The 26,292-nt window shown below is 40.4% G+C and overlaps 1 protein-coding gene across 2 annotated transcripts in view; it reads right to left on the reverse strand.

Annotated features, from left to right (window-relative positions):
- The window catches only part of RAD18 (RAD18 E3 ubiquitin protein ligase), a 63,523-nt gene that overhangs the window by 19,487 nt on the left and 17,744 nt on the right, over positions 1–26,292 (reverse strand). For both annotated transcript variants that reach the window (XM_074914608.1, XM_074914607.1), the window contains exons 7-11: positions 24,477–24,661; positions 20,492–20,568; positions 19,745–19,805; positions 12,211–12,345; positions 9,149–9,293 (exon numbers count right to left, since the gene is read on the reverse strand). In XM_074914608.1, the coding sequence (XP_074770709.1) occupies positions 9,149–9,293; positions 12,211–12,345; positions 19,745–19,805; positions 20,492–20,568; positions 24,477–24,661 (603 nt within the window). The remainder of the gene's footprint in view (positions 1–9,148; positions 9,294–12,210; positions 12,346–19,744; positions 19,806–20,491; positions 20,569–24,476; positions 24,662–26,292) is intronic.

Below are 26,292 nucleotides of genomic sequence, written 5' to 3' on the forward strand. Positions count from 1 at the left end.
ACTGCTTACAGTAACTGGCAGAGGAACCAGCAGAGCCCAAGCCCCAGCAGCACACGTGAGTGCTGGGGTGGAGGCGAGGAAGCCCCGGGACATGGTCAATGGCAGGGCAAAGGTCACTGTGGCTTCCTCAAAGCATGAGCTCAACAGGGCTATGTCTTGGCAAGGCAGCCGTCTGCTGGACCTGTTACAACTGACTGCGCTCCTCCGTTACCGAGCTTGCCTCCTCCCATGGCCTGGGCTCAGGCAACCATTTAAATTTTTTATTTCAGCTCCCAATTGAATATGAAATATTCAAATGAAAAACATGGTAAAACATGATATAAAACAATGGTAAATGGGGAAAGATTTGAAGTCCAGCATTTTTTTTTTTTTACTGTCAAAACCATAAGTCCATCAAAAACTCATTTTCAGCACGCAAACTGGATGCCCAAGGAATGAGCTATTATCATACTTCTAAATCCTACTCCGATGTTCCAGTTACATTTAAAAAAAGGGGGGAGGATGACAAGGGGCTATTTGCGTGCTTTTAGTCTCCTAAAATAGAAAAAGAACAGGTTTGATGCCTGAACATGATGTACTTCCTTGCCTTGAAAAATGTAGCATTATTATCATTTATCACTGTTTGTCACAAGCAAAACAATAAAAGTAAAAAAATCTGGCTAACGCTCAGAACAATAATGCAAGTTCACAACTTGCATGTGTAATTCAGTCTGTGACTACAAAATGATTTTTAAACCAAGCACAAAATGTACTACAGTGAGTTCCCACCTTAGCCAATACGTGTAGATGTGACTAGGCTATCAACTCAAGAGTAACCCAAGTCCTCCAGCGAACCAAATCAACTCTTAGTCTGTACTTGCGTTGAGAGACTGAGGATATACGTGTACGTAACTACAAAACCAAGCTGCAGGGTTATGAATTTTTTAACTGTAGCTAAAAGCCCCTTGTTTCAGGATTTCTTCAAACAATCCCTTGTTCCATACCAGTCACTCAACAAAACAGTTCTCTGCATCTAGTCTCTCTTAAATATCAATTTATTTTACAAAGACCAAGCAATTGCTCAATTTTGAATTGAAGTAATTATACACCTTTTTTTCACATGCAGGGGAAAAGAATTGAAAATTTAAAAAGAACAACCCTTAAATATGGCAAACAGCTGAAAAACAATTATCAAAAAACAATTTTAACTAAGCAAAAGAAATTTTGACCACCAACTGAATTAATTTTAAAATAAATCTTTTTTCCCCCAGAAGAAAACTCCTAAGCTCTTCTTATCATTGAATAATTAGGTCTTAAACTGAAGAAAATTAAATAAGCAGCTACCTCATTATGTATGTTTTTTCTATAAATTTCTGCCTAGGGGACCCAAAGACATCACAGAATTTAATATATTTTTGTTAATTTCTTCAGTACTTTTGATGCCCTGTAGATACCTACCTACAATGAAGCCAGACAAAACAAAACACATCTTCAGACTTTATTCAGACTCCAAATCCAACACTATTTCCCACAAGAGGTTTTCTGTCCTTTTCTGTAATAAAAGTCATTATGCTACCTTAAGATTTTACATATCAGTTCCAGATGAGTAAATCTGTATGGCAAAACCATTAAAGTTCTGAAACATAACTGCTCAAGATGCCACAGGCTGACAGACAAGGTGACAGGGTGTGAAGAGCTTTCCTTTCCTGGACTTCATGTCTCCACAGTGAGAAAAGTGCAGCTCCAGTGACTTGGGCAACTCCCTAACTCTGCCTCACTCTTCCACAGGACTAGTTTCTTCTGAGCACTTATAGACAATCAACCAAGAGTAAACTATTCCTTTCTTGACCATCATTTGGATTTGACTTCCACTCGCTCCCCCCCCTCGCCTTTTTTTTTGTTAAGATAAACACACCACCTTAAAATAGAGAGAAAAAAGCTGACGTAAGTGTGAAGAACACATCTTGTTCTAAATATGAGGGGAGCAAATGTCTCTTTGAATTTGTTTATTTTAAGGCAGATTAAGTTCCTTCTTGGCTTCATGGTGAACAGCCTTTAATCAGGCCATCTTGCTGCTCATGATGTATTTAGCTTTGGCACATGCATTCTGCATTTTTTTTCCTCAATGCTGCCATCAGAAACAAGCTGCAGCCTGTCTCATTTTACCAATGTCATTTGAAGGTGAATGCCCAGTTGCAAAGAGTGAAGAAAAATGGTTTTCTCCACCTTGCAATCCAGCTTTCATTTAGTATGATCTTGGTGCTGAGGTGGCTGCAAGTCCTGGGTAACAACCCTCTACCATAAAGTCTTCCTGGCTTCCCAGTATCTTCCCAAATCACGCACCTCTGGCACCACCGAGCATGGCTTCCCCTTCCTGCCTTTGGAGGACAGCAAGTTTGCTGGTCTTAGACCTTCCCCAGGACTCCCCTTGGAGAGCTCTCATCTATACTAAACCTCACATAGGTTCCACTGTTTCACTGTTTTTCTTGACTCTTTCCAGGCTTTCTGTGGCCTCTTCCGAGGCTCCAGAGCATGTCATTGAGCCTCCGCCTTTAGAACAGGGAAAAGGCCTGCTGAATCTACCTTAACTGCTTTCCTTAGGAGTCTGCTGACAGCTGGGTCATCCAGGCTAACACACTACAGAGCACTGGTGTACAATCACTTCTGTTTTCAGGTCTCAAAGACATAAAGACCCCGTGGCTCTAGACTAGGGACTGATGTCCTCCCCGATACATGTCGTATATCATCACTTTTTCTGTCTGAGGTCACCAGCTGTTACCGTTTGAAATGACTTCTCCGGGACTGTCTTCACCATGCCTCACAGTTCTTGGCTATTTGTTGTGGCTCACAGTTTTTTGGAAGAAAGGTATCAATCAGCAGCATAGCAGAGAAGTGTCATCATCCTTCCACAACGAACCCGTATTTCAGGCCAAAAATCAAAGATAAAACACTCCTAACATTGTAATATCTATCATTTCTGAGTCAAAGTAGTTCAAGATTTATTAACTCGAAAATGTACTAAAGAACTGAAAAAGGCAGTTATTCCCGTGATCAACAGAGTTTCATATACTTCTCTCATTTCACAGCGATGGCCAGCCTCAGGATCAGGACAACGCTTGCTTTAAACTCAGACTGAAGCAACTGCCAGGGAAGAGCTTACACAGCTTTTTCAACTGCTCTGTCCTGTCAACGGTCTCTTTGACAGATTGATGCCTACTGAGAGGTTTTCAGAGGATTGCTGCCATCCAGTGAACTCCAGACTAACTGAAGCACAACTCCCTATTTCTACCTCTTCCACTGATGAACAAAAGCCCAAATTCTGCAATGCACATAAATCTGAGAATAAGTGACCAGCTAAATCCAGATCTTAGATCCCAATCAAGAGCCAAAAAACCCCACTTATTGCAAATAAGGCCCCTTACTTGGGCATGAATCTCAGCCGGCAGACGCTGCAGTCGCTCTGAGTATTCCAACAGCAGAGAGATTTATACGAGCTGCAGATACAGCACTTTGCCACCGGGATTTACAAAATTAAGTCACCGTGTTTCAGTGTACACCTTAATACCTCAGACAAAGGCAACAATATATACTGTCTACTGTTTTAAGTCTTCCACTCTAGTCATCAAGAACTGACTTTTTTTCTAACACAAAGTTTTAAAGAAATAATTTGTTTTAAAAACTGATTATCCCCATTATATAAAATACTTTTAATAGACTATTTCCTCTGCATAGTTCATTAACAGGCTTATCATTGTCCCACCTAGTTTCTTTTCTAATTTTCCTATTGTTTAAGTAGTTGCATAAAATTTGGCTTCAGTCCCAGAAAGTAAAAGAATGCAATGGGACTACTTATCTGGAGAACTAAAGTTCTATGAAAGCTTTATGTATGACTTCATAGCTTCAAAGAATTACCCTCTAAAAGCGATGGCTTTGTTTTGGTGTTTATCTGCTATACACATTTTGCTCTCCTGGTGGGATCATCAGTTTATGAAAAGACCAAACGTGTCTGGGTCAATGGCATAGCCTCCATGCATGGCCTGTTCCTTTTTCCCAGCAGGTGTAAAATTCTAGTTTTATCAATTGAAGTATCAACTTTTGAATAATATCAGTACATCAGTGATTACTGTACAAGGTATGAATTTCTAATATTGACCAACTGCTCCCTTAGCAAATATTGATATGAGACTGACAAAAACCAGAAGGTTTTATGAAGGAGAAAACATAAAAATTGTTAATTTATTGGTAGCATCTTTTTACAGACCAATCATTTCAACTATCCAGCTTCAAGATTGTTTTGTATATTCTATATGCTGCTCAAAAATCCTAATTTTCTTTTAATCCATCATAACATCAGCCCTCCATTTAGAAGTGCTCTCTTCATAAAAACACAGCATGTAGATTTGTACTTCCAAATATATTTCAAGTTTTGACATTTCAATGTGAAAAGCATTTACCCTTGTCAAAGGATATCCTCTTATTATCAGAAATAAAATACAAGCCTTCAGAAAATCATTACTTGGTACAATAGCACAATGCTACTTAAACCCTCAAAATCTAAATCATTCGTTTTTGATTCATGCTATATTTATTTCACTACAATTAACAAAACATTAACCCTATGGCAACCACAGAGTAACAAAACACATCTCTCTCTTTCATGCAGTTTATCTGACTACACCTACTTTTTATAATCCCTGCAGATCTTGCCACAATCCAAGTCCATTCTGATTATACCAGAAATGTGTGAGCAGTGTACTGGGAGCGTGAGCCACAGCTGAACACCCAGAGCTCTGCAGCCCAAAGCCAGTCCATGGACACAGCAGAACATAACAGGTCTCAAAGGGCCAAAGACCTGGGTATTGCACTGCCACCTCAGAGCTGCTGGTTTTTTCAGAGCAGCTATCAGGAGCAAAAACAGTAAAGATGAAAAATACATTTAATTTTTTTTTTATAAGCGGTCCTTCATATCAGTCTTTGGGGAGGGGTGATCCCTGTAACCTCTGTTTGTTTCCCAGAAAACACACTGAATTGTTCTTCAGAAAGGTACAGTTTGGCACAGGGAACACTGTGGTCAAACAAAAGGGGTCGTCCATGTGTCACAAGGGATCACCGGTCACATCAGCTGAGCTTTCACTGTATTATTATCGCTGTTTTTACCTCTCTGAGCAGAGTATACAACCAGAGGTTTGGATGTAAAGGATGAGAATCTACAGTGTATAATGCCCTAAGGCATGCCCCAGAGCCCAACTGCCCATCAGCCAAGTCTAATACACAATAGGGGGGAAGAGGCAACAACAAAAAAAAGCACCACCAAAAAAACACCCCAAAAAGCCCCCAAAAGCCCCACCACTTTGTTGAACTTCTTGACCAGTGTAGTAGCTAGCTTCCAAGGTTAAGCAAACTGCCCTATATTTAAAGAAAAATAAACAGAAACCACACTTACAAACCAGGGGATATGCACAAAGTAGGAAAGTGAAGAGAAAATCCCAGAGAGATTCTGAAAAAACAATTCTGTGCAGACTCTAGTAATTCTGCTCCTGTTCCACAGGAGCTGAATTTAAGAGTAAACCACAGGGAGCTATTAAGCATGTTTTTTTAGAAGAAGGTCCAAATATCTGTGATACATACTCACTGGTCTGTACAAGTGAGAGATTCCGTGTTTGATTCAAGAAGTCTATGGAAATATTTCATTTGGAGACCAAATGCATAAAAAGAATAAACAACTCTGCTTTGAGCCAGACATAATGCAAACAAATGCACACTTTCCAACAAAATCTGGCAACTTGGTTCATGAAAGCACATTCAGATCATTAGTAACTGCCCTGTGCTAATATCCTTCAGCAAACGTTCTTACAGTCTCTTAGACACACTTTCATCCAGACTTTAAGTTGATATACACAAGCCTGCAGACAGAAAAAGGTAAATAATAAAAGTTTAATTTTGATGTCAAAGGCCATGGGGAGAATCATTCATAACGTCATGCACACATGAAATTGGCAGGGATTTAATAATACTTTAGATGAGCTAAATCAAGCCCTTTCTACCTCCCAAGAACTTACTCTGTAAGATTAAAATTCCAAGTTTCCAAGGTCCTTAATGTCAAAAGGTTAATTTGCAATCAAAAAAAAAAATTAAAATAGGGAAGAACAGGAACACCTCATTTAAACTCTGGATGAAGACCTAAGCTGAAGGCATTTATTTTGTGGGACTAAAATAACAACCGGAGCTCAAGGGCAACCGCAGCAGCAGGCACCGTGAGGATGAAGTGGGTCCATCTATCATCTCTGCGCCTGGCACACTTGACGGCTCGCACAGATCTGCAAGAGTTGGCCTTGTAGTCACCCTGGGGTAGAGCTTCTGCCTGGGTTCCTTCCCACCACTATCCAAACCAAACGTCAGAATCCTGCTGCCAGGCACCTCTCCAGAACTGCCCGCCAGCAGCAGAGCAGCCACGGCCCAAGCTGCAAACTGGAAAGCTGAGGCGTCAGGCACACAAAACCAGTCTCCAGAACAAAGCTACAGGGCCAGTTTCTTCCCATCTACGTAAGCACTGAAGACTTGTTTTCCCTGGCCCGTTTCATCTTTCAGTACAGATCCTGAGCTGAGCAGCTTTAAGAAGAGACAGTCACAACCCAGAGCTGCGTGACCTGCAAGAGTCTTTTAGGAGGAGTATCTCGCCCTCCAGTTTAGGGCTTAGTTCTTAGTCCATTTCTAAAAGGGCTTCAGTGCTTAAAATCAGGAGGGCTCTGGCTGTGAATCACAAGGCAGTGCTGCTAAGCCAGGCACCTGCACGCTGCCAAGGGCAGGATTCAGACACTCTGGTCTGTAGTGTCCACTGCTAAGTCCTTAGAACTTGCTGCTCAGCATTGCTGCTTCACACAAAGCCAATTCTGACACACTTAATTCTTAAGATTTAAGAGAAGAGGCTGGAGAGCTGGGACTGTTTAGTCTTCTGCAGAAAAAGCTCAAGGGGATCTTACCAATGTGCAGCAACACCTGATGAGAGGGAGCAAAGACAACAGTCTATTCTCAGTGGTGTCCAGTGACAGAACAAGAGAAAACAGACACAGACTGAAACACAGGAAATTCCCACAAAATGTAAGAAAAAACCTATGTACTGTGGTCAAACATCATAGTAGATTGCTCAGGGAGGGTATGGACTCTCTATCCCTGGAGATACTAAAACCAGCCTAGACACAGTCCTGAGCAGCCTGCTCCAGCTGACCCTGCTCCACGCAGGGATGGACTAGACGATCTCCAGAGGGTCACACAGCCTCTGTGATTCAGAGTGTCCTGCTGAGACCTGTGGATTCTGCTCTGAAGGCCACAGACTTGAAAATAAGATATTCAAATATTGGGTATTACAACGTGCAAGTCTCTTTGAGTCCAGCAAACTGGACCCTATCTTAAAAGTAAAGAAATTACTGAGATAAGTTGCCAGCATCACAGGGAAGAAAAAGCTATCATCATTTGCATGACATCCTGAGAAACTTAGATAAAACTAGTACCTCAGTAATCTTAATAGGTTTGTTACACATTAAACAGCAAATACAATGAAATGCTATATTTATTGATTTGACAGTAACAATTCAGGCAGAAAGACACGTACAGTAAAGAGGGGAAAGGCCACCAGGAGGGGAACGATTTTACTAGTATATAACACAGACTTGAAGCCAAACAAAAATGTAGTGATATTTTTAAATAGTAAAGACCCTTTCTGCCTCCACATAAGTGATCTGCCCTGCCAGCATATTGCTGTTTACAGACAAATGTTTACTATATGCTCCCATTTAGCTCAAGTAAATGGAAAGAGGCAGCAAAACCTGATCATATAAAACAAAGACATTTAACATTTGATGCTCTCTAATCCCCCGAGTTGATCTCTGCTTTCCTAGGTCTCCCTAGGTTTTCATTCACTGTTTAATATTTACTTTTGTGAAAGGCTCCATCTTTAACCCCCATGCTGACTTTTAACAACTCTTTGTGAACCAAAATGAATTTGGAAAAAACTTGATTCAGTTAAATTTTTCAACAACTAAATTGTTAATAAAAGATGATGAGGCCAAGCAGTATATTATTCTCAATATTTGCAGAACAAGGAGGAAGAGGCACATACTATGGGTGTAATGTGTGGGAAATTAAGAAATGTCATTCCTAGCTCAGCTGTCAACCTTCACCTACTTCCTCTGATTATCTCCCACTTCTAAACATAGGAAACCTTTTTCTTCCTAGTAATGCAGACCCACAAAGGGTGCCTTCTCCTCTCATTTCTGTCATCAACAAGATAGCAAGATTATTTTCAAGATTAGCTCTCCTGCTTTTAGGCTCATACCAAAAAACAGTTATTCTGTATTTGTCTTCAGTGACTTTTTCACTTTTCCTCCATAAACTGGGGCCACAGCAACCAGTATTGCAGTAAAATGTGTATCTAAGTATTCATCGTTGTCACCTTTGACAACTGATCAGCAGTAGACAGCAAATTATGATCCATTAAGATATTAGATACAAACACTACCTTCAAAAACTAGATAGATCTTATCAGCAATAACAGCTGAGTCTCCTTCCAATAAGATTATCAATGAACTATCAAAAGCATAAAATCTTGCATTATTTATAAATCCTTCATTGTCTGAAACCAAATAAGGCAATTTCAGGAAGCAAAGCTAAATGCATTAAGAAAGAAAAGTGAATGCCTGTCAGGACTTCAAGGTTCAGTGGCATTCTACCACTGCAATATGGATTGCTTAAACTCTGTTTCTTACAGAAATACTCAACTTAAAGAGATATTAAAAGACTTAGGCTATATCAATTTTTGGACCTTTCTAAATAAAACTTCAAACAGAAGGGAAGATGACGCAGTGGAAGAGAAACGCCAAACCTTCTGGTTCCACAGACACCGCAGTCACTGTTTCTGACTCAAAAGGAACACTTACACTAGCACCCCTCTATCAAGTCATTACAGAACTATTAAGTGAATTCTGAATGCATTTCAGCTCCATCCCTCAAGCAACTGATACAGCCAGAAACATGGAGGAGAATGACTCAGTAACCAGCTCCTATACTCATCCTATGAAGTGGGATATATGTATTGCTTGAGGTTACTCGCAAAGTTTTCCCATGTTTGGTCTAATATGATACAACCAGGCAGAACAGACTCTTCTTCACCAACCTGCTTGTTGATTCAGACGACAGTGAGACTGATCTCTGGCCTTCCTCCAAGGAATGAGATTCACTTCTTTTGCCATCAGGAGTTTCTGATTTGACTATCTGGGCTTTTCCAAGGATGACAGCTGTGTGATGTTCTTCCTTATGTTCTACCAAGAAGAAAGGCAGAGATTAGCAAGAATGACAGTTAAATACTATTACTTAAATTTTTGCAGCCTGTAGATAGCTTTTAAGAAAAAATGAAGTTACAAAAATTTAAATACCAACACCTCATTCCCACTCAGATTCTTCCCAAAACTCTCTCAGCTTCAAAGGTTTAATTTCTTTTCCTGCATAGTAAAAAAAACAAAACAAACAACTAACCCACCCTCTAAGAACCAAAGACTGAAACAGAAATGTTTCCTTGTTATGAGTTTCAAATACAAACAAGGCAAGGAACAAAGGGTAAGGCTATTTATCATTTTTCATAAGATGAAACTGTATTTCAGAAATTAGCAAACCCTTAATGAGACAGCACTAGTCACTGCTTGTTGACACCAATTCACTTCACCCGCTGCATGAGACAGCTTAACAGCTTTAAAGTTTTACAGGTCAAATTAACAGGCCTGATTTCAGTAAGAGAATCATTACAATTTATTTCCCTATGCATCTAAGAAAGACACTATCAATTTAGATAACTGACATTCCCATTTTTTAACAGGAAACATCATTTCTAGACAACATGTATCAGACCCAAATTGTAAAACCATTCCATTATTTTTATCTATAAAAAGATGAACGGTTATCTGAAAAGATACCTTCTACATCTCAAAGGGAAAACAAATCTAGACTAGAAAGTATGGTATGTAAAGTACAACCCACAAATATTTTCAAATTAGTTATTTACCTAGAAAATTGCACAGGACATTAAAACCATACTGAGACTCAACTCATTAATAACCCTTATTAAGGCCATTCACAGAAGTATTTCCACTCAAACCACTTTGACTTTTCTAGCCCTCCAGAAATGGCAAACAGAAGTGTAATTAGAGTGTGGAGGAGCTATACCATCTTTGAATTCAGCTACAGCATGCCCTTTCCCTTACACTAAAGTGCATAATTAAATTACCAGGAGCACATTTTTGTCTGTTGAAAACAACTGGCAGATTACAGTGAGGCAGTTGTCCAACTAATGAAACATTAGTCTGAAATTAACAGGTTAAAAATAGCAAAGGCCCTGTGCAATAATGAAACCCAGAAGAGGTGTATCACAAATATTTTTCAAATTCTTATGGTGCTTCCTCTTAGGGCAAAGCAAAACCCTATGTTTAAAAGTTACAAAATATAAAGACATTTGAAGTTTAAACATGCAAACCAAAATTATGTAAATCAGGAACTGATTAAAACATCACCACAGAGTGAGATTTTCAGTGATTTAAGTTAAATCAAACAATACTACAACAGAGGACAATGAGAGATAAGAAGGGTTTAAAAAAAAAGAAAAAAGGTGTGCTCTAATTGTGTACAATTCCATTACCCTCATGAGAATGTGAATGAAGCGGGTAAGGAATGCAGACTAAGCCTCTGCTCTTCTCAGCAGTTATGCTTTTAAATGGCAAGTCATCAACGAGAGTTCTTTAGGTTTGTCAGAACCAGATAGGGAAGTATCATGTCCTTAACATGATACAGGATGATACACCTGATATGTTATTTTCTACCTGAGCACTCTTTTAGAAAACCTATATAGCTTTACCTCAGCTTCTCAAAGTCCGCAGTTCAGCACACAAAGAAAAAGCTTACACGGAAGATCAAAACCCCATAATTCATAGTAGCCAATCTCTACACAGAGCATAGCTAGAAATTAGTATTTCAAAGTCTACGATTCCATTATCTAGTAACACATTGCTTCTGACACCACTATGGAAAAAGAACACCACTGTAAATTATGTCAAACAAGATCAACTTTACCTTCAGATTCCTTAATTTCTTTTTACCCTTCACATGAAAAGGATTATGAATTGCATCAAAGGTCTGGTATGACATTATAAGGATAAAATTCATACTATTACAATGGTATTTTATTTTTGTTCTTGAGAGCTCTGCAAGAGGGGGCAGTGCAGGAGACAGCCAAAGATGAGTTCAGCTCAACTGAAGAGAGCAGGGATTTGTGAGAACTGATGCAAACGAAACTGCCGTATTTTCCATAGATACAAACAGCGCATCCAAGTCTGGCCAATGGAATTCTCTCCAAAATTCAGTATCTTGACTAATTATAACTCCACAAGTTATATTAGGTGAGGAATGCTCTTCTAAATCACACATTCAAAGATATATGTACACTGCCAAAGAGACCAGTAACATAAACCAAACGAAACTGCACAAACCTACAGGGAACAAGTTAAAGCACACGTGGGTATTTCTTTGATGTTGCGGGTAGCAAGGATAACAAACACATGCTAGATGTTGCTCCTGACTCATAAAGGACTGAGTAACTGCAGTTGTGCATTCCCACTTTTCACTGTGTTGAAGTATATAAACTGAAAATAAAGAGAATTTAAAAAAAGAGGCAACATACTGTATGAACAGTGTAAAAGAAGCTGAAGTATTTTATTGCGTCAACCTCAGGACAAATACTTGTTCCAATCCACACAAATATCTTTGCAGTTCCCAGTTACCAGCTCCCTATCATGTTAACGGTACAGAAAAGCTGAAACCCGGTCAGCAATACCCATGATCACCTTCATTTCAAAGATGTGGATCATCACATGCCCACTCTCAGCAGCTTCAGTAGATCTGGACTGGAACCTAAGATCCCACTTCAAGCAACTCATTAAAATATGCACCTAAATATAGCACATCTATACACAACCCCACTAAAATCAAGCAAATATATATTTATTATGGGTTGTGCTTACGTATCACACTAAAAATCAATGGCAGTCAGTCCTTCTAGGGTCTGTTTGATTTTTATGCTTTTTTTTTTCCCCTTAAGGGCTGAAGAACAATGGGAGGAAAGAACATGTCTTTGGGAAACCCCCCACTTGTTAGTGTGGATCAAAGAAGGGGAAATTAAACAACGTTACTAACCTGTGGCCACTGGCAATTCTTTGACAGTGACTTCTTCTTTGTTTTGAGCATTTCCTGTTTTCCTCTTACCACTTTTCTTCCACCGACTATTTACTTGATCCACCAAAACCCGAAATTCACTTCTGTGTTTGTTTCCTGAAATGTAACAGTGTGTTACTGAGCATTGCCACAAGACTCTGAGCTACACCATAAAAGGTGAAAAGAATGTGAACAGAAATAAACAGAAAATACTGAATTCAAAACGTTTTTGTTACAGCAAATGAAAACCAACTCATCACTGCAATGTTCCATATTCTATTAATGATATAAATCCTTGTCTATGCTTTTACAGTTACCCAGTTGTCAAAAACAATTGCACAGATGAAAACTTAATTTTTGCACAGAAATGTGTTTGTTTCTTCTTTATCTATATTTTTTCTCCTTAAACTTGTTAAGTATTGCAATTACCATTGTGACAACAGTTAATATTGTAGTCACGGCACCAAGCCTATCAGAGCTCAAGGAGCATCTGGATGATGCTCTTAGTCATACAGTCTAGTTATAGGTAATCCTGCAAGGAGCACTCTGCCAGAGAAAGAGTAAAATCTCAGGACCACACAAATTGCTTTGATGTTGCTTTGGGGTTTCCCCCGTTCCTGTAGTAAAGCAATGTCAAAAGCTTTTGTGTCAAGCTTATTATACTGGTTTGATTCAAATCGTCTAAATCACACTTAGTTGCTCACTGGCATACTCTGCACTTTCAATCACTAAGTATGTTTTAAACAATCCTCTGGTATTCAGTCAAAGCAATGTTGTTTTTGAACTAGATACTTCAAATTCTTTACTCAGAGGCTGGGAAAATACCCAGTCTCCTCAGATAGATGATCCGGATTACCTAGCCCTCACTGGGCAGGAAGGGAACACGCCGTTTTCCCTACAGAATGCACCAACTTCTACTGAAACAGTGTATTTGACTGCAGCTAATACACCATGGAAGTCCACCAGCCCATATGTGTAGCTTTGTATGTTACAGTGAAGGTAGCAAATTAGTTTCCTTTATTTGAAAGGACTTCCAACAAAAAGTCACTCTGAGAAATGGATCTGTCCTTCTGAGACAAATAAAGTACTTCAGCTAAAACCTTTAGCCTAATTTTTTGCCTACGGAAAAAGTATTCAAACCGTTTTCCACATCAGAGGCAGGAAGGCCCGACGCAGATCCAAAGCCTCCTTGGGGCAGAGCAGCTGTTTTTAACAGCACGAGAAGGTGAAGCACACGCAACCCTTGCTCTGGCTCCGTACTGCCTCTCCCAGCAGGGTCCAGACACTTTCAGAGGCCCAAGACCCGATGAAATCTCAGCTGTGAGCCCAAGTGCCCAGGACAGATGAGAGCCAAGGGCTAGCGACAGGTGAAGAGGGCCCCCTTCCTTCCAGCCCGCTGGCACTGCAGCCTGGCCCAGCCCGCACCACCCCACAAGCGCCCAGAGCCACCCTGAACCGATGACAGCAAAGCAGATGTCCTGGTGAACCGGGGTACTTCAAAACCAATTCTGAGCCCAGCTGAAACAAAGAACTCCCTCATAACTTGTTTGCTTTTGTTTTCTTTTTTTGAATCAGCCTCTTCTTCCTCTGCAGGGTGGGGAGAGGCAGGAACAACACCAACCTTCCCTGCAGCTGCAGTGTGGGCACTCCCTGGGTTTCCAAACCCTTCCTGCTGCCCATGCTCTCCCATCCTTCCCAATCCTGGCTCAGTGGCAGGGTCTGACTTCCCCCACAAACACCCCAACCTCCTCCCTGACCATCACACATCTTCTCACAGCACCACTCAGCCTCAGCATCCTGCTCAGCACAGGCAGTGCCCCAAGGAGTGGACACCCCTCGCCGAGCACCAATGTGCAAATAATCACTGCATCTAACCCACTTTTATGTCCTAATGTGGTGACAGGAGAGGGAAAAAGCCAAGATAAAACCCTATCAAGTTCTGCCCCACAGAAGGAAACAGATTTAAAACCAACTCCCTCTCCCTGCATAGTTGAAAACACCACATAAGGTCAACAACTCCTTTAATAAAAAGAAAGTTCTCGTCCCAGATGCTTGTGTTTGAATCGCTGCACATTTATTACATCATCCCTCTGGCGCTTCAGTTTTTCCAGTATTATTATTTTTTGTTGTTTTGTTTTATGGTGTAACTACAAAGCTTTGCAAGTGAAAAATAAATGTCTGGGCAAAACAAGGGACTATTCAAATACACTGTAAATCACCACTGTGCTGAAATGACATACCACACACTTTTCATAAAGCTACAGGCACTTCAATAATAAAACAACCGCACATATAGTTACAAATATTTAAAACACAAGACATAAATCAGTAAGTCTCCGAATAACATTGCAAATTAAAAGATTTATAAGCAGAAAAAGCAAGAGAATACATTTTTTTAACAAATGTATTTATTTTCTTGTATATTTTTTAACTTAAATAGAAGCCTGACCATAAATAAAGTACAATGAGGATGACAGCAGGTTGAGGGTGTTGCTGAGCTCCAGAGGAGCAGAAGGAAGCTACTGCAGGGCACAGCGCATTTAATTGTACCTTCCAGGCACAGACTCGGGCGGTTGCTCAAGCAGAGCTTCCAGCCAGCATATAAACCATCCTCAAGTTCATCAAGCCAAAAATATTAACTGGTATTTCAAATACACTTCACACACACAAAAAAGCAAAAAAAAACCCCAACAACAGTATAATTTGCAATTTGCCAAGAGCCTGGGAAATTGTAAAGAAGAAAAAAAGTTTTATCACAGCTGTTTTATCTTCCTTTTCAACAAGGCTGTTACACAGCTCCAGTGTGTTTCATATGGAAATATGTTCATACAGAACAAAAAGTATATGGATAGGGTTTTTTATTCAGAACTTATGCCAGAGCTAATTAATTCATTAATTCAGCCATGAATTAGGGACCTAGGTGCAAATGTTGTAAATTGAAAGAAAAAAAACCCTTAATTGTATAACAAAGCTTTTCTAAGTCTGCCTGTGCTACAGTGAAAAAAATGGCATATGATAAAAGTTTTTTAATCTGTCCTCTAATTTTAATGTACAATTCTTTTTTCACGCATATAATTTCTTCCCTATTGCTTTTATGAGAAATAATTTGCTGACACTAGTTAACATTTACCTCTTTGGTCATCACTTTTTATTAATTTTAAAACCATATGATCCCATTAAAATATTTTTCTACCTTGTCTTTTTTCCTTTTTTTTTTTTTCTTTTAAAGACCTTTAAATGTTCAATTAAGCTGCCTGAGGCTTATTTATTCACTTGAAGATCCTGGCAATTTTGAAACCCTACCCTTTTAACATTGTAAACTCGATAAAATACCTGCTTCTAGAAAATTAAGACAGCACTTAGTATCTTCTTGTTCTAAAATGCTTATAACAGCTCAAGAACACAAAAGGAAGGATGGGCAGTGCCAGTCCCCAGGAGCCACTGCCCCCAGCACAGAGCAGCCTGGAGCAGACCTGGCCCAGGGGCTCCTCTTTGCACACCCTCCCCAGTCACCCAGCACAACTGACTGCAAAGTTACAAAGGGAACACGAGCAGGGATTCAGCTCTGCAAGGGATCTGTGCACATCCAAAATTATTAAAAAGCAAGTTAAGTGGGTTTCTTGCATAGCATCAGCTCTGGCAACAGCGCTGCCCTACAAATCAGCACATCCCCTCAGCAGCTCCTTCGCTCCAGGGTTACTCCACACCAGCCCTTCCACCCCCAGATGCTCCCCACCTGCGGGGAGAGGGATCGGAGTGAACCCGCTCCAGCTGACCAAATTCAGGTGCCTTTCTCAAAGAGTTTTTGGTCAGACCCACCTTCCATGATGAGCAGAACACCAAGGAGCAGAGCAGTAACGGTTGGTGACAAGGCATGTACACTGCTCTGGGAGCTTCCCACACTCACTAAACTTTGGATCTGTTCATTACAGAGCTACTACAGCCTCACGGGGAAAGAGATCCCATTTGGAACTAATACTTTTTAAAGTAGCTTACTTTCTGTTTGGTTTGTTGGGTTTTTCTTTACTTCTTTTTATTGTTAAGAGATTTCTTCATGGCAGGAGAATAATTATTAACCAGTTACTCAGAATTAGAGAAGAATGTTTAAGGTTAAAAACCACAAACAGTGCATGTATACTTAAAATATATATATTCTCAGGAACAACAACAAAAAGCAATGGGAAAATTTACTGAAGATTTAGGCCCTTATTTAGCCTTCACAGAAACCCAGCTAAAATCAACAAGGCTAAATCTAGCTGCATTATGTAGTAATTTATACGCCTGAAGCAACGCAAGGAAACACAGGAAATATGACCATATTGCAGATTTAAATACACCCTTAAATATAATCAGAACAAGTTGTCCCTTCATTGCTTTGCTCTTCTGTGGCTGAAAACAGAGAAGTTTAATGTTCATTGAATAGAGTTTTAACATTACATGACTAACTACTCTGTCTGAGGGTGCAAGCAGAGCACAGGTGAAGCAAAATGAGAAGTAAACAACAGGCAAGAAATTGTGACTAAGAAAACACCACTAGGGAACTAAGTACAAAGTAATATTATTTCAAACCTGATGTACAAACACACAAAGAAGGGTCAGGAAATCATCTGTAAAAGAAGAAATCTGTAAAAATCACTTACAAAAAAATCATTAGCCATTTCTTTACTAAAGTACTACAACAGGATGGAAGTCCTGCAATCTTTAACTCTCACAAGAATATTTGCTTCTGAACTAACCACAAAGATGGTGTTTTGCCAATTATTAGGCCTAGTATAAAGGACACAGCCAGCATAAAGATGAACCAATAACCAAATTGTATTTGATACAAAAGGGTCAGTACATGGGTGAGCGCTGGGGGTACAAACAAGTCAGATTATACATAATCGACATCAATCCCACTGACCCCAACAACGACACCGCACGACCAACAATGGGTGGAATAAATGGTGACATGCAGTCTCCCATAGAAGGGATGGGAGACAACCGAGTCAACAAACCAAACACATAAGACCAAGGAAGCCACATACTGAATCTCTACACAGCCCACGTTTACAAAGGCCAGACCTAACTGGAGCCCAGTCCCAGGGAGGCAGGAGGTCCTTCCCCAACAGGGAACTCAGCAAAGTGCATCCACCTCACACACAGACACTGCCCCTTCTGCAAGTGGTCCCAGCTTTTATCCCCAAGTGGGACACCTGACCTTTGTTTACTTACTGCAGGACACCTGGGGCTCCTTTACCCAATGGCTCTCCATGCAAGGCCGGCTGCTCCCTGGAGGGAAGCCCAAAGGCAAACTCACCCCCCCTTTGTGAAGGGCTGTGGGAATCACCCATATGTCAACCTTAATGTGGGGCTTGGGGTTGAAACCCCAGCATTTCAGGTGGTTAGATGGTTTCACGAAGAGAGAAAACGTTATTCTCAAATTTGACCACAGAGTAAGGAAAAAGTTTAAAATACTGTTTCCCCAAGATCAAGTTAAGCGGGAATCAGTTCTCTGGTGAAAAAACAAACAACAACAAACAACACAAAACCAAAACAAATCCGATCCTGCACAAAAAATACCCAAACAAAATTGTATCATTAACCTATAGCTCTCCTTATGATATTTTTCTTATCTTTTGTCTCTTCTCATCTTTTCCTTAAATATTTATTCCAATTACACTTCCTGAAACAACTGCTGCTACTCTGTCAGGGCAAAAGCAGGTTTAACAACCAACACAGGCACTGGTCTCCTGCAGAAACAGAGGGAACACGGTGTAAATAAAAATGAAACAAACAGCAACAACAAAACCAGAAAAAAAAAATCACCCAGTTTGCACTGAATCCCAGCTGCATGCACAGGATGGAGGGCAAGAGGTCAACCAAACGAGCAGAGTATTCTTTCTAAGAGATTGCTTCAGAATCACAGGGCTGGACAGGGGTGGAAAGTAGAAGAGGATGCAGGAAGGAGACATGAACGTCCGAGTGCTTGTGGAGAGGGGTATGAAGGAAGGGAGCAAATGTGAGTAGACTCTGAAACCCTAGATGACTTGAGAATCATAGCATACAAATAAAATATGGAAAAAAGCATTTTTGGCTCAGCTAAAACATACTTTTTAGCAGTAAGGGCCACTGACAACTGCAGAAGTGTAAAAAACACATGGTTGAAGAAACATGCAGCCATCAAGTATTTCAGGCTACATTGCTTGTCATTTAATGTCACTCTGCACTGGACAGCAAACCTGAAAAATAAGGTATATTAAGAGTATATTCATGCAAACTTATCTGCTACAGGATGAGTTAGAGGACTTGGGAAGACCAACCACCACCCAGGATACAAGTGCATTTTAAATAAAGCCAATGTCCAATCATTAAATGTGTAGGGGAGGAGGGAATATCCTGAGTAATAGGAAAACCCAGTATCTGTATACTGGGTATACCGGTGAGCACAGGCCCGAGACAGCCAGCATTCACACCACCTTGCCAGCTCTGCAGGCTCCTTTGCTGGCAGAGATGCCTCCTGCTGTGGTGGTCCAGCTATGCCCAGGCCAGGCTGGTGCAGGCAGAACTGCCTGCAGAGCAGCAGCCATACAGTGCCCAGAAACCAAAAAAGGGAGAAAACAGCATCAAACCTGAGGCTGAGAAAATTTTGTATATCTAAGAACACTCAGGAGTGCATGCCATTGTTCACAGGGGCACCACAGGGGGTAATAAGGTTCTTTTTTTTTTTTTTTTTTTTTTTTTTTTTTACAATCAGTGAGTGACTTGATACATGCAGATTCATATGCTGCAAGCCCAAGTTTTAGCAAAGTATAGAACTGACAAACTAACTAACCAATTTACATGAACCTCTGAATAATTCAGATTATTCTCAGAGAACGTGCCAAAAAACCTGGAGCAAGGAAGGATGAAGTCTCACAAAGCAAAGCATCATCAGCCTTCACTGCAGTCACAACTGCTCTTCTGTTCTTCAAAGCCAGCATCGTAAGAATTGCAGGGAGAGTCTCAGGCAGTGCAGGATGCTGAAACAGAGCTCACCCTCCACGTGCCAGCCAGCACCCAACCACTCAACAGGACAGTGCTGGCATACACACCCAGCGCTGCCGGGGTCCCAGGGAGTCCCCTCAGAGAAGTTCTGGTTCTTATTTCTCCCTGAGGGTTCCCAGGGAAGCCATCAAGTGCAGGAGACAGAAAAACTCCACTTTGCTGTTCTTTATGTCTAACAGACATGGGAGGACCATGAAGAAGGTTAAGTAGAAAGCGCATAAGTGGAGATGTGCTAAGGAGGACATCAGCTTCCATCTCAATCTTACCCAGCCCAGGCAGTGAGTTTTGTCAAACAGCAGAACTTAACAGAGACTGAGTTTCAAAGAGGAAGTTTCAGCCCAAACAGAGAACTTCCAGCTTTGATTTATTAAACGGGAGGCAGGGGGAGCACACACACATGGAAAGTGTCACTTTTGCGTGCACATTTTATTACAAAGGAAAATAAGGTGAATTTAAAAACTAAATAAAGTGAAACTTGCATATTACTTACGATAAACAGTGTGGATCTCATCTATTTCTTCCTCTGTCTGGTCCTTTGTGAAGGTCAAGTTCTACAAAAATCACACAAATATTTATTCACAGAAAGATGATAAAACTACATACTTTAAAACCAGAGAATTAAAACTGGAAGAAGGATCAGCTGTCTGTTTTTCCCCACACCTGCTCTTACCACCTCATCCAGACAGTAATGTGTATTTAATGTATACATGCTGTCTTGCTTTGCTTTCACAAAGTCAACAGGACTAAGCCAGGCCACTTCATATAACACCCAGCATGTGTGAACCATAAAGTATTTCCTAATACTGTGCAACAAACACGCTCCAAAAGTCACAAAAATATCATATGTCATGGGAAAAGAACAGGAACTATTGCTGATATGGAAGCAAGGAATTTGCTAGCTAAATCCTAGAGAATTCTAGGAAGCAAAATACTCCCCACACTGCCATGGAGGGTCAAAATCCTCCAACATGACCAAGGTGAACATTTCTCAAGAATTTTTACTGCAATCAAAAATACATTAAATAGTTTGGGCACAGAAACATCAGCAGTACACAAAGAACTGCCCACAACAAATGAGTGGCATGAGAAAATCATGTAGATTATAAGATGGTATATGCAAATTCCAACATGCAACCTGGGAATTCCCATAATAAAATGATAGGCAAACATGTTCAGTGCCCACTCTGCAATTTCTCCTAGCCACCCCCCTCTTTGAGAACAAAGACAATTAGCTTACATTTTCACCTGGTTTATTACATTCAAGCTGAACCCGAATCTTCTCATTCTTCTCCAGCTCTTTAACAACTTCTGCAACTGTTTGAAAATACAAAGAAGGGATGACTAAAACAGGAGCTGTTAAATGAAAACATATAACAGCACTGAATGAAACTGCCATGAATCTCAATCACAAGATACAAACGGGAATTAGCTCTCCAACAGCGAAAACTCGGAGCCCGATCACAAGCAAATCCAAAGGGGATGGTTTTACACCAGTGCTTGGCAGGTGTCTGCTCACACAGGGGAAGGGCTCCCATCCATGGCACCTCGGCAGTACAGGCAGTGCCTGACACTCGGGACTGGGGGCAAGGTCAGGAGCTGCAGGCTGAGGATCCTCGCTGCAAGCCCCGCAGTGTTTGCCATCAGCAGGCTCTCAGCCACCTCCCCAGCCAGTACTGTCACCTCCTTTGTATTAACTCGTGAGAAAATGCAGTCTTTTCAAATCATCTTTGAACCTTAGTCTAGCACACTGTAGCGTTTCTGTGGTGCACAGGCCTCTCCTTTTATATAGTGTTTCCATTTTCTAATGTATCTTACAATGGAAGATAAAATAATGGCATCTACTGTTTACCTTACTTTCACCTCCAAGGACTACCTTCCAAGGCAACACCAAACTCTGCAGGCCTATATCCAAAACCTTCAGTCCAAAGGTGTGTGACAACCTACTCTAATGATTAAGTTCAACACTTCAAAAGCGTATGAACAGACATCACTGTGTTTGTTAAGATTTTAAACTACAGCTATGCAGGACCCTGCACAGTTTATTCTGACATTGACTTTCACAAACCTGTTTCTACACTTACTCATTTTCACAGAGCTACTACATAGCTATGGGTATTTATTAAAACAAACACTTTCACTAGACAGTAAAGTAGCCTGAGAACAGAAGCTTATTAAGCTGTAAAGGAACAAAACCTGTTCAAAACTGGTTTAAGCAAAATCAGGAATTAGGCACCTATGCTTCCTCAGAAGCTCGGCTATTCACATTATATAGTGGCCTCAGGTTCACTGCTACCACTGAAAACGCATGTCTGCATCTTAAGTGTGAGTTTAATAATTTACCCTTTATAAATAGGTATTGAGCCAGAACTTTTAAGTTTTTCACTATTTAGGGCAGAGTCACTAAAGCAGACTGTAACACCTTGTGAAGCTCTCCATTTAGCTGGCTTGATGAACAGCATAGACAGGGACTTGGTGCTACTTCATCACCAGCATCGAGCGAAGAATGGCCCCAAGAGCCAAGTACCACCAGCACGTCCAAGGACTAACAGAGCCATCCGTTCTGTGCTGCATCCATTCTAGCATGCCTCACACAGACACAAGGCTCCAGTCAAACCAGCACCCACCTCTCCCACCAACCACACTGTTGCAACAGCAGCGGTGCAGCCCCAGCCCCGCGAGCCGCCCTCTCCCTCACCGGGACCCGCCTCGGCTCCCAGCCAGCCCACTCCTCACTGTGGTTCGGAACTGCTCTGCTCCTGTTCAGCCAATGGACAAGTGTCCCCCCACCACCTACAGCAGCTTCACATCTCCTCCTGCTGCCAGGGGAGCTCGGAGCGGGGCTCAGCGATTCATTACATTTTTACAACTAACACAAATCACAGCGCAACTGAAATTCTGATAGAAGTGCTGTTCTTACACACTTAAATGTCCTAAACATCTCGTATTGCTCAAGTCAAACACAATCTTAACTCTGTGTGCTGGTTCTCATCCCAGAGATTTTCTGAAGTCCTAGAAAACAATTTTTCAAAGCATTTATGCTTATTTTCAGAAGTGCTTAGGCACAAACTAAGCAGTGATACTTGGCACCTAAATCACTTTGACACTCAACCTTCTTAGTCAAGTTCTTAAAATGGTTAAAGGAGCAAAATGAAGAAGTAAATAATGTTGGTTGCAAACTTGCTTCTCTCACACACCTGCTCCCACAATCAAGGCCAAGAGCTGGCAAGTGAAATCAAGATTTCAAAAAGCAGAAGCCTGAAGTTTGGCTGCTAAATTCATATTTATACTCCTCAGTGACTGACATTGTTTTTCAAAAAGCACTGCATCTGGTGATTCTGCCTGTTTAATAACAAAGTTGAACACCAAAAACATACTTTTGAAATATACAAACTATATTTTTGAAATGCCACAGTAGTAGTTGTGGATATTCAGCATTTCCAACAGTCTGATCACATATAAAACCACACGTACATGGAGTCAACATACAAGCTTTTAACATTCACTTGAAATAAACACTCCCCTATACTGTCAAATTTGTGAAAGGATAACTGATGAATTAAGCAGGTTTTACAGTGTTTTAAGTTTGGCAGCCTTCTCAAAGGGTACTTCTCACCCCTGGCCCCAGATTATTGCTGTTACAGACAAGCAACAAATGGCAAAGGTAACGTTTAGCTGTGCACCTCCAGCAGTGCTGTCTGACCCACAGAGATGCTGAGCCCAGCGGTGCATGACCGGCTCCTCAGCTGCCAGCTCACCGCCCTACCTGCACTGTCCGCTCACTCAGTGCCCAGTAGTCCCACTGCCAGTGAGACCAAAAATTTATCTGGCCCAAACAGTTTCTGAGCCCTTCAATACACAAAAAGACATTCAGTATTATTTACAACTTCTGGAAGAAATTGTGAACTTGTGCTTCAGGACTTGAGTCTCTCTAGTAACATGGAAATTAAGGAGATCACACTGAGGGTGAGGAACAGTATTTCTCATCTCTCTACCTCTGAGGTAACAAACCAGCTCTTGCCAGCAGCAGGACTGACCTACACTACAGACCTAGCAGACGTCAAGCTGCATCCTGAAACTAGTGCAGAGCATGCAATACCCGCTACAGGAGAATTCCCAGGACACTAACAGCTGTGCAGCTCCCAGAAGAGTAGTATTGGAAGACAATCCTGTCAGAAATTCCTTTAAAGGGACTGTTTGCCATAAGCTTCTAATCAAATAATAATATAGCTATAAATCTGATGTCTCTCACCCACGCACGTCAGTGTATTTGTGCTGTTACTTGTCCCACTTGCAGAACTGAATTGAGAGGTGACAAATGACACATCTTTTTTAAAGATGCATGTTGTCATCTTGTATAAAATAGAATATAACAAGATGAGCTGGGACCATTCTCCCTCTAGCTCATACATGCTATTCAAGATTTTTAAAATGGTCACACTGCCTACAAAGCCAGGCAGCACAAATAACCTGACCCACATCTCATCCTCCCTGTTCCAGCCTGGGCATTTCCCAAGCATTAAGCCTGAGCACATGCAAACAATAGACTGCTGTTTAAGGAAGTTTATACTGCACTCACATTAGAGGCTAAAACACATTCTCCTTATCCCATACAGCCATTTCATGCTATATAGAGTCTGAGATCAATTGTATAAAATTGCTGCCAAACACCTAAATTGATATAAACTCCAGCAAAACTTTAACACTTTCTTATTAATTCATTCTACCCTTACCTATCATCTCCAAAAAGAAATCTAATTTTGAAATGAAATCCAATAAGAATATAAAAATCTCAGGGTATAGGAGGAAGAGAACAAATTCACAACAGAAAATAAATTAATAATCCATTCACTTACGAAAAACCTCAGGTATTTCCAGGCTTTTTACTAAAGCCTCAAGAGTCTAATTTGGAGGTGCTAGTTAAAATGCAAAGTCACTAAAAATATAGAACATTTTCAGAACAGGGTTAGTAAACCAAGAAGTATCAAAGAATTTCAACAAATGTACATCCTTCCTGGATACTTCCAGAGTATTGCAACACATTCCTGGTTTTCACTAAGTCTCCCTTTTTTGCATTAATCTTGTTTTCTATAAAATTAATTCTTCCAGCTCCAGTTTTCTCAAATAATCAAACCAACATTATCCCTACCCTGAGAGCTAAGAGAAGGAGAAATGCATATAAATAGTTTGCAATGGTAACAACATTCCTAGAATTTCTAACTTACCTGATTTGGGATTTAGAGAATCACACTGAGCATTATACATGTGCACAAACTCTTGGTGTCTTTTAATAAGCTGTTGTCGGGTCCCATGGGTACACAGACCATGTTCCTTTAGTCTCTTCTTCAAATCACGATCAGAGAGCAAGTTGTAAACAAGTTTAGACATAGGCTTCCTTTTGTGAGCAGAACTGCAAAAGGAAAAGGAGACAAACTTTCTTTACTCCTATGAAAATCAAAATACTGAGTCACATTTTTACAGGGTATTTCACCCACTCTTGCTAAGAAATACCTGAAAGAATCATTTCAGCCATGACAGACACACAACCAATTACACCGTGTATCTCAAGACAGAACAAGCTCTAGGAAGCCAGAACACTTTTTCCACCCACCAGAAAGAAAATTTCAAACGTGCAGGAAGCAATAGGTCTAGTCTGATTTTCTTCAGTCAATGATGCAAACACTACTCATGTAACAAGTACTGCAGCTCAGTTTTTAATGTTTACATCAAAGGCTTCAGAACCACATCAGCAAACACAGTATTGTTCATCTTCATTAGGATCAAGCCTTACATTTGCCCTGAAAGGAATTGTAATGCATTCCGACTATGGAAACACAGGTTTTTCTACCCAAATACTGGCCATGACTTACCTGAATCAGCTGGTGAAGCTTTAAAAGCATTAAAACTGCAAACCAAAACTTGAATGATGAGATTTTTCAGCTTTCTGGGAATATTACTTCAACAAAGACAGTCATGTACCTGAAAGCCAATCTGTAATCTGTAGTTCCCATCTAACAGAAGGGTAGTTTGGTAACAGAGAAAGTGGCATTAAACAGAATTAATAGTGCTCTCAGATAAATAACATCTAAACCCAAAACTTACTCCTTCATAATGCTTTATGTTAGAAGAACTCAATGTTCCTGGCATAGCTAGAGAAAACATCTTAATTACAGGAAACTGCCATAGAAAATTCAAGCCCTAATACAACTTTTGTCATCTGAAACTAGCAGAACAGTTTCCTCCTGCACAAATGTGCTCAGTCTTCCCTACACCTCCCAGCAAAATACAAGCTAGCTAGCAAAGGGACCGAAATCCATCTACTGCCTCGCTCATCTTCATCAACTTAATCTATTAGTTACAGAAGAACAGCATTTAGTTAGACGCTCTTCTTCCTGCAGCAAAATAAAATTCAGCTACACTGCTCCGAATTACAGCTTTCCACTGTGAAAGCAAGCGGCATTTGAAAACTGTATTCAGCACTTTCACTTATCACATTGAAAATAAATATCAAAGTTTTTAAAAAAAAGGCTTACACAAAAATTGTCGTTAATTAATTTATTCATATATAGGCCCTGTAGCATAGCTGGCAAAAAAAAAGATGTATTAAAACAACAAACTTTTCAGGAAAAGACTTTTTTCAGATTCTTTTGGGTAATATAAAAAATTTCATTGAATAATTAAATCTTTTATAAGTCCTAAAAAAGCTTTGTATGTATTATAATTCACCAGCAGCATGACCTAGAAAAGTGATGACAGTTTTGCGAGCAGACAGATACATGAAAACAGTTCACAACAGTTTTGAATCTTAAAAGTTTGTGGGGTTTTTTTCCCATCCTTGAGAAATGCAGTGTTCTTTGAAACCACACTTACCTGTTGTCATTAGTCCTGAGCAAGTTTGGTGCATTAAATTATCAGTTCCACTGAAATACTGCTCAACTGTTAACATAGCATGACGTGTTCCTAATCTGAGAATAAACAGGGCTAAAATTCCTCTGAGACGAACTAGAGAGGTGCTGTTACTGAAACCTGACCAACACTTCC

Source organism: Athene noctua, chromosome 10 (assembly GCF_965140245.1).
Source record: "Athene noctua chromosome 10, bAthNoc1.hap1.1, whole genome shotgun sequence".
Lineage (NCBI taxonomy): Eukaryota > Metazoa > Chordata > Aves > Strigiformes > Strigidae > Athene > Athene noctua.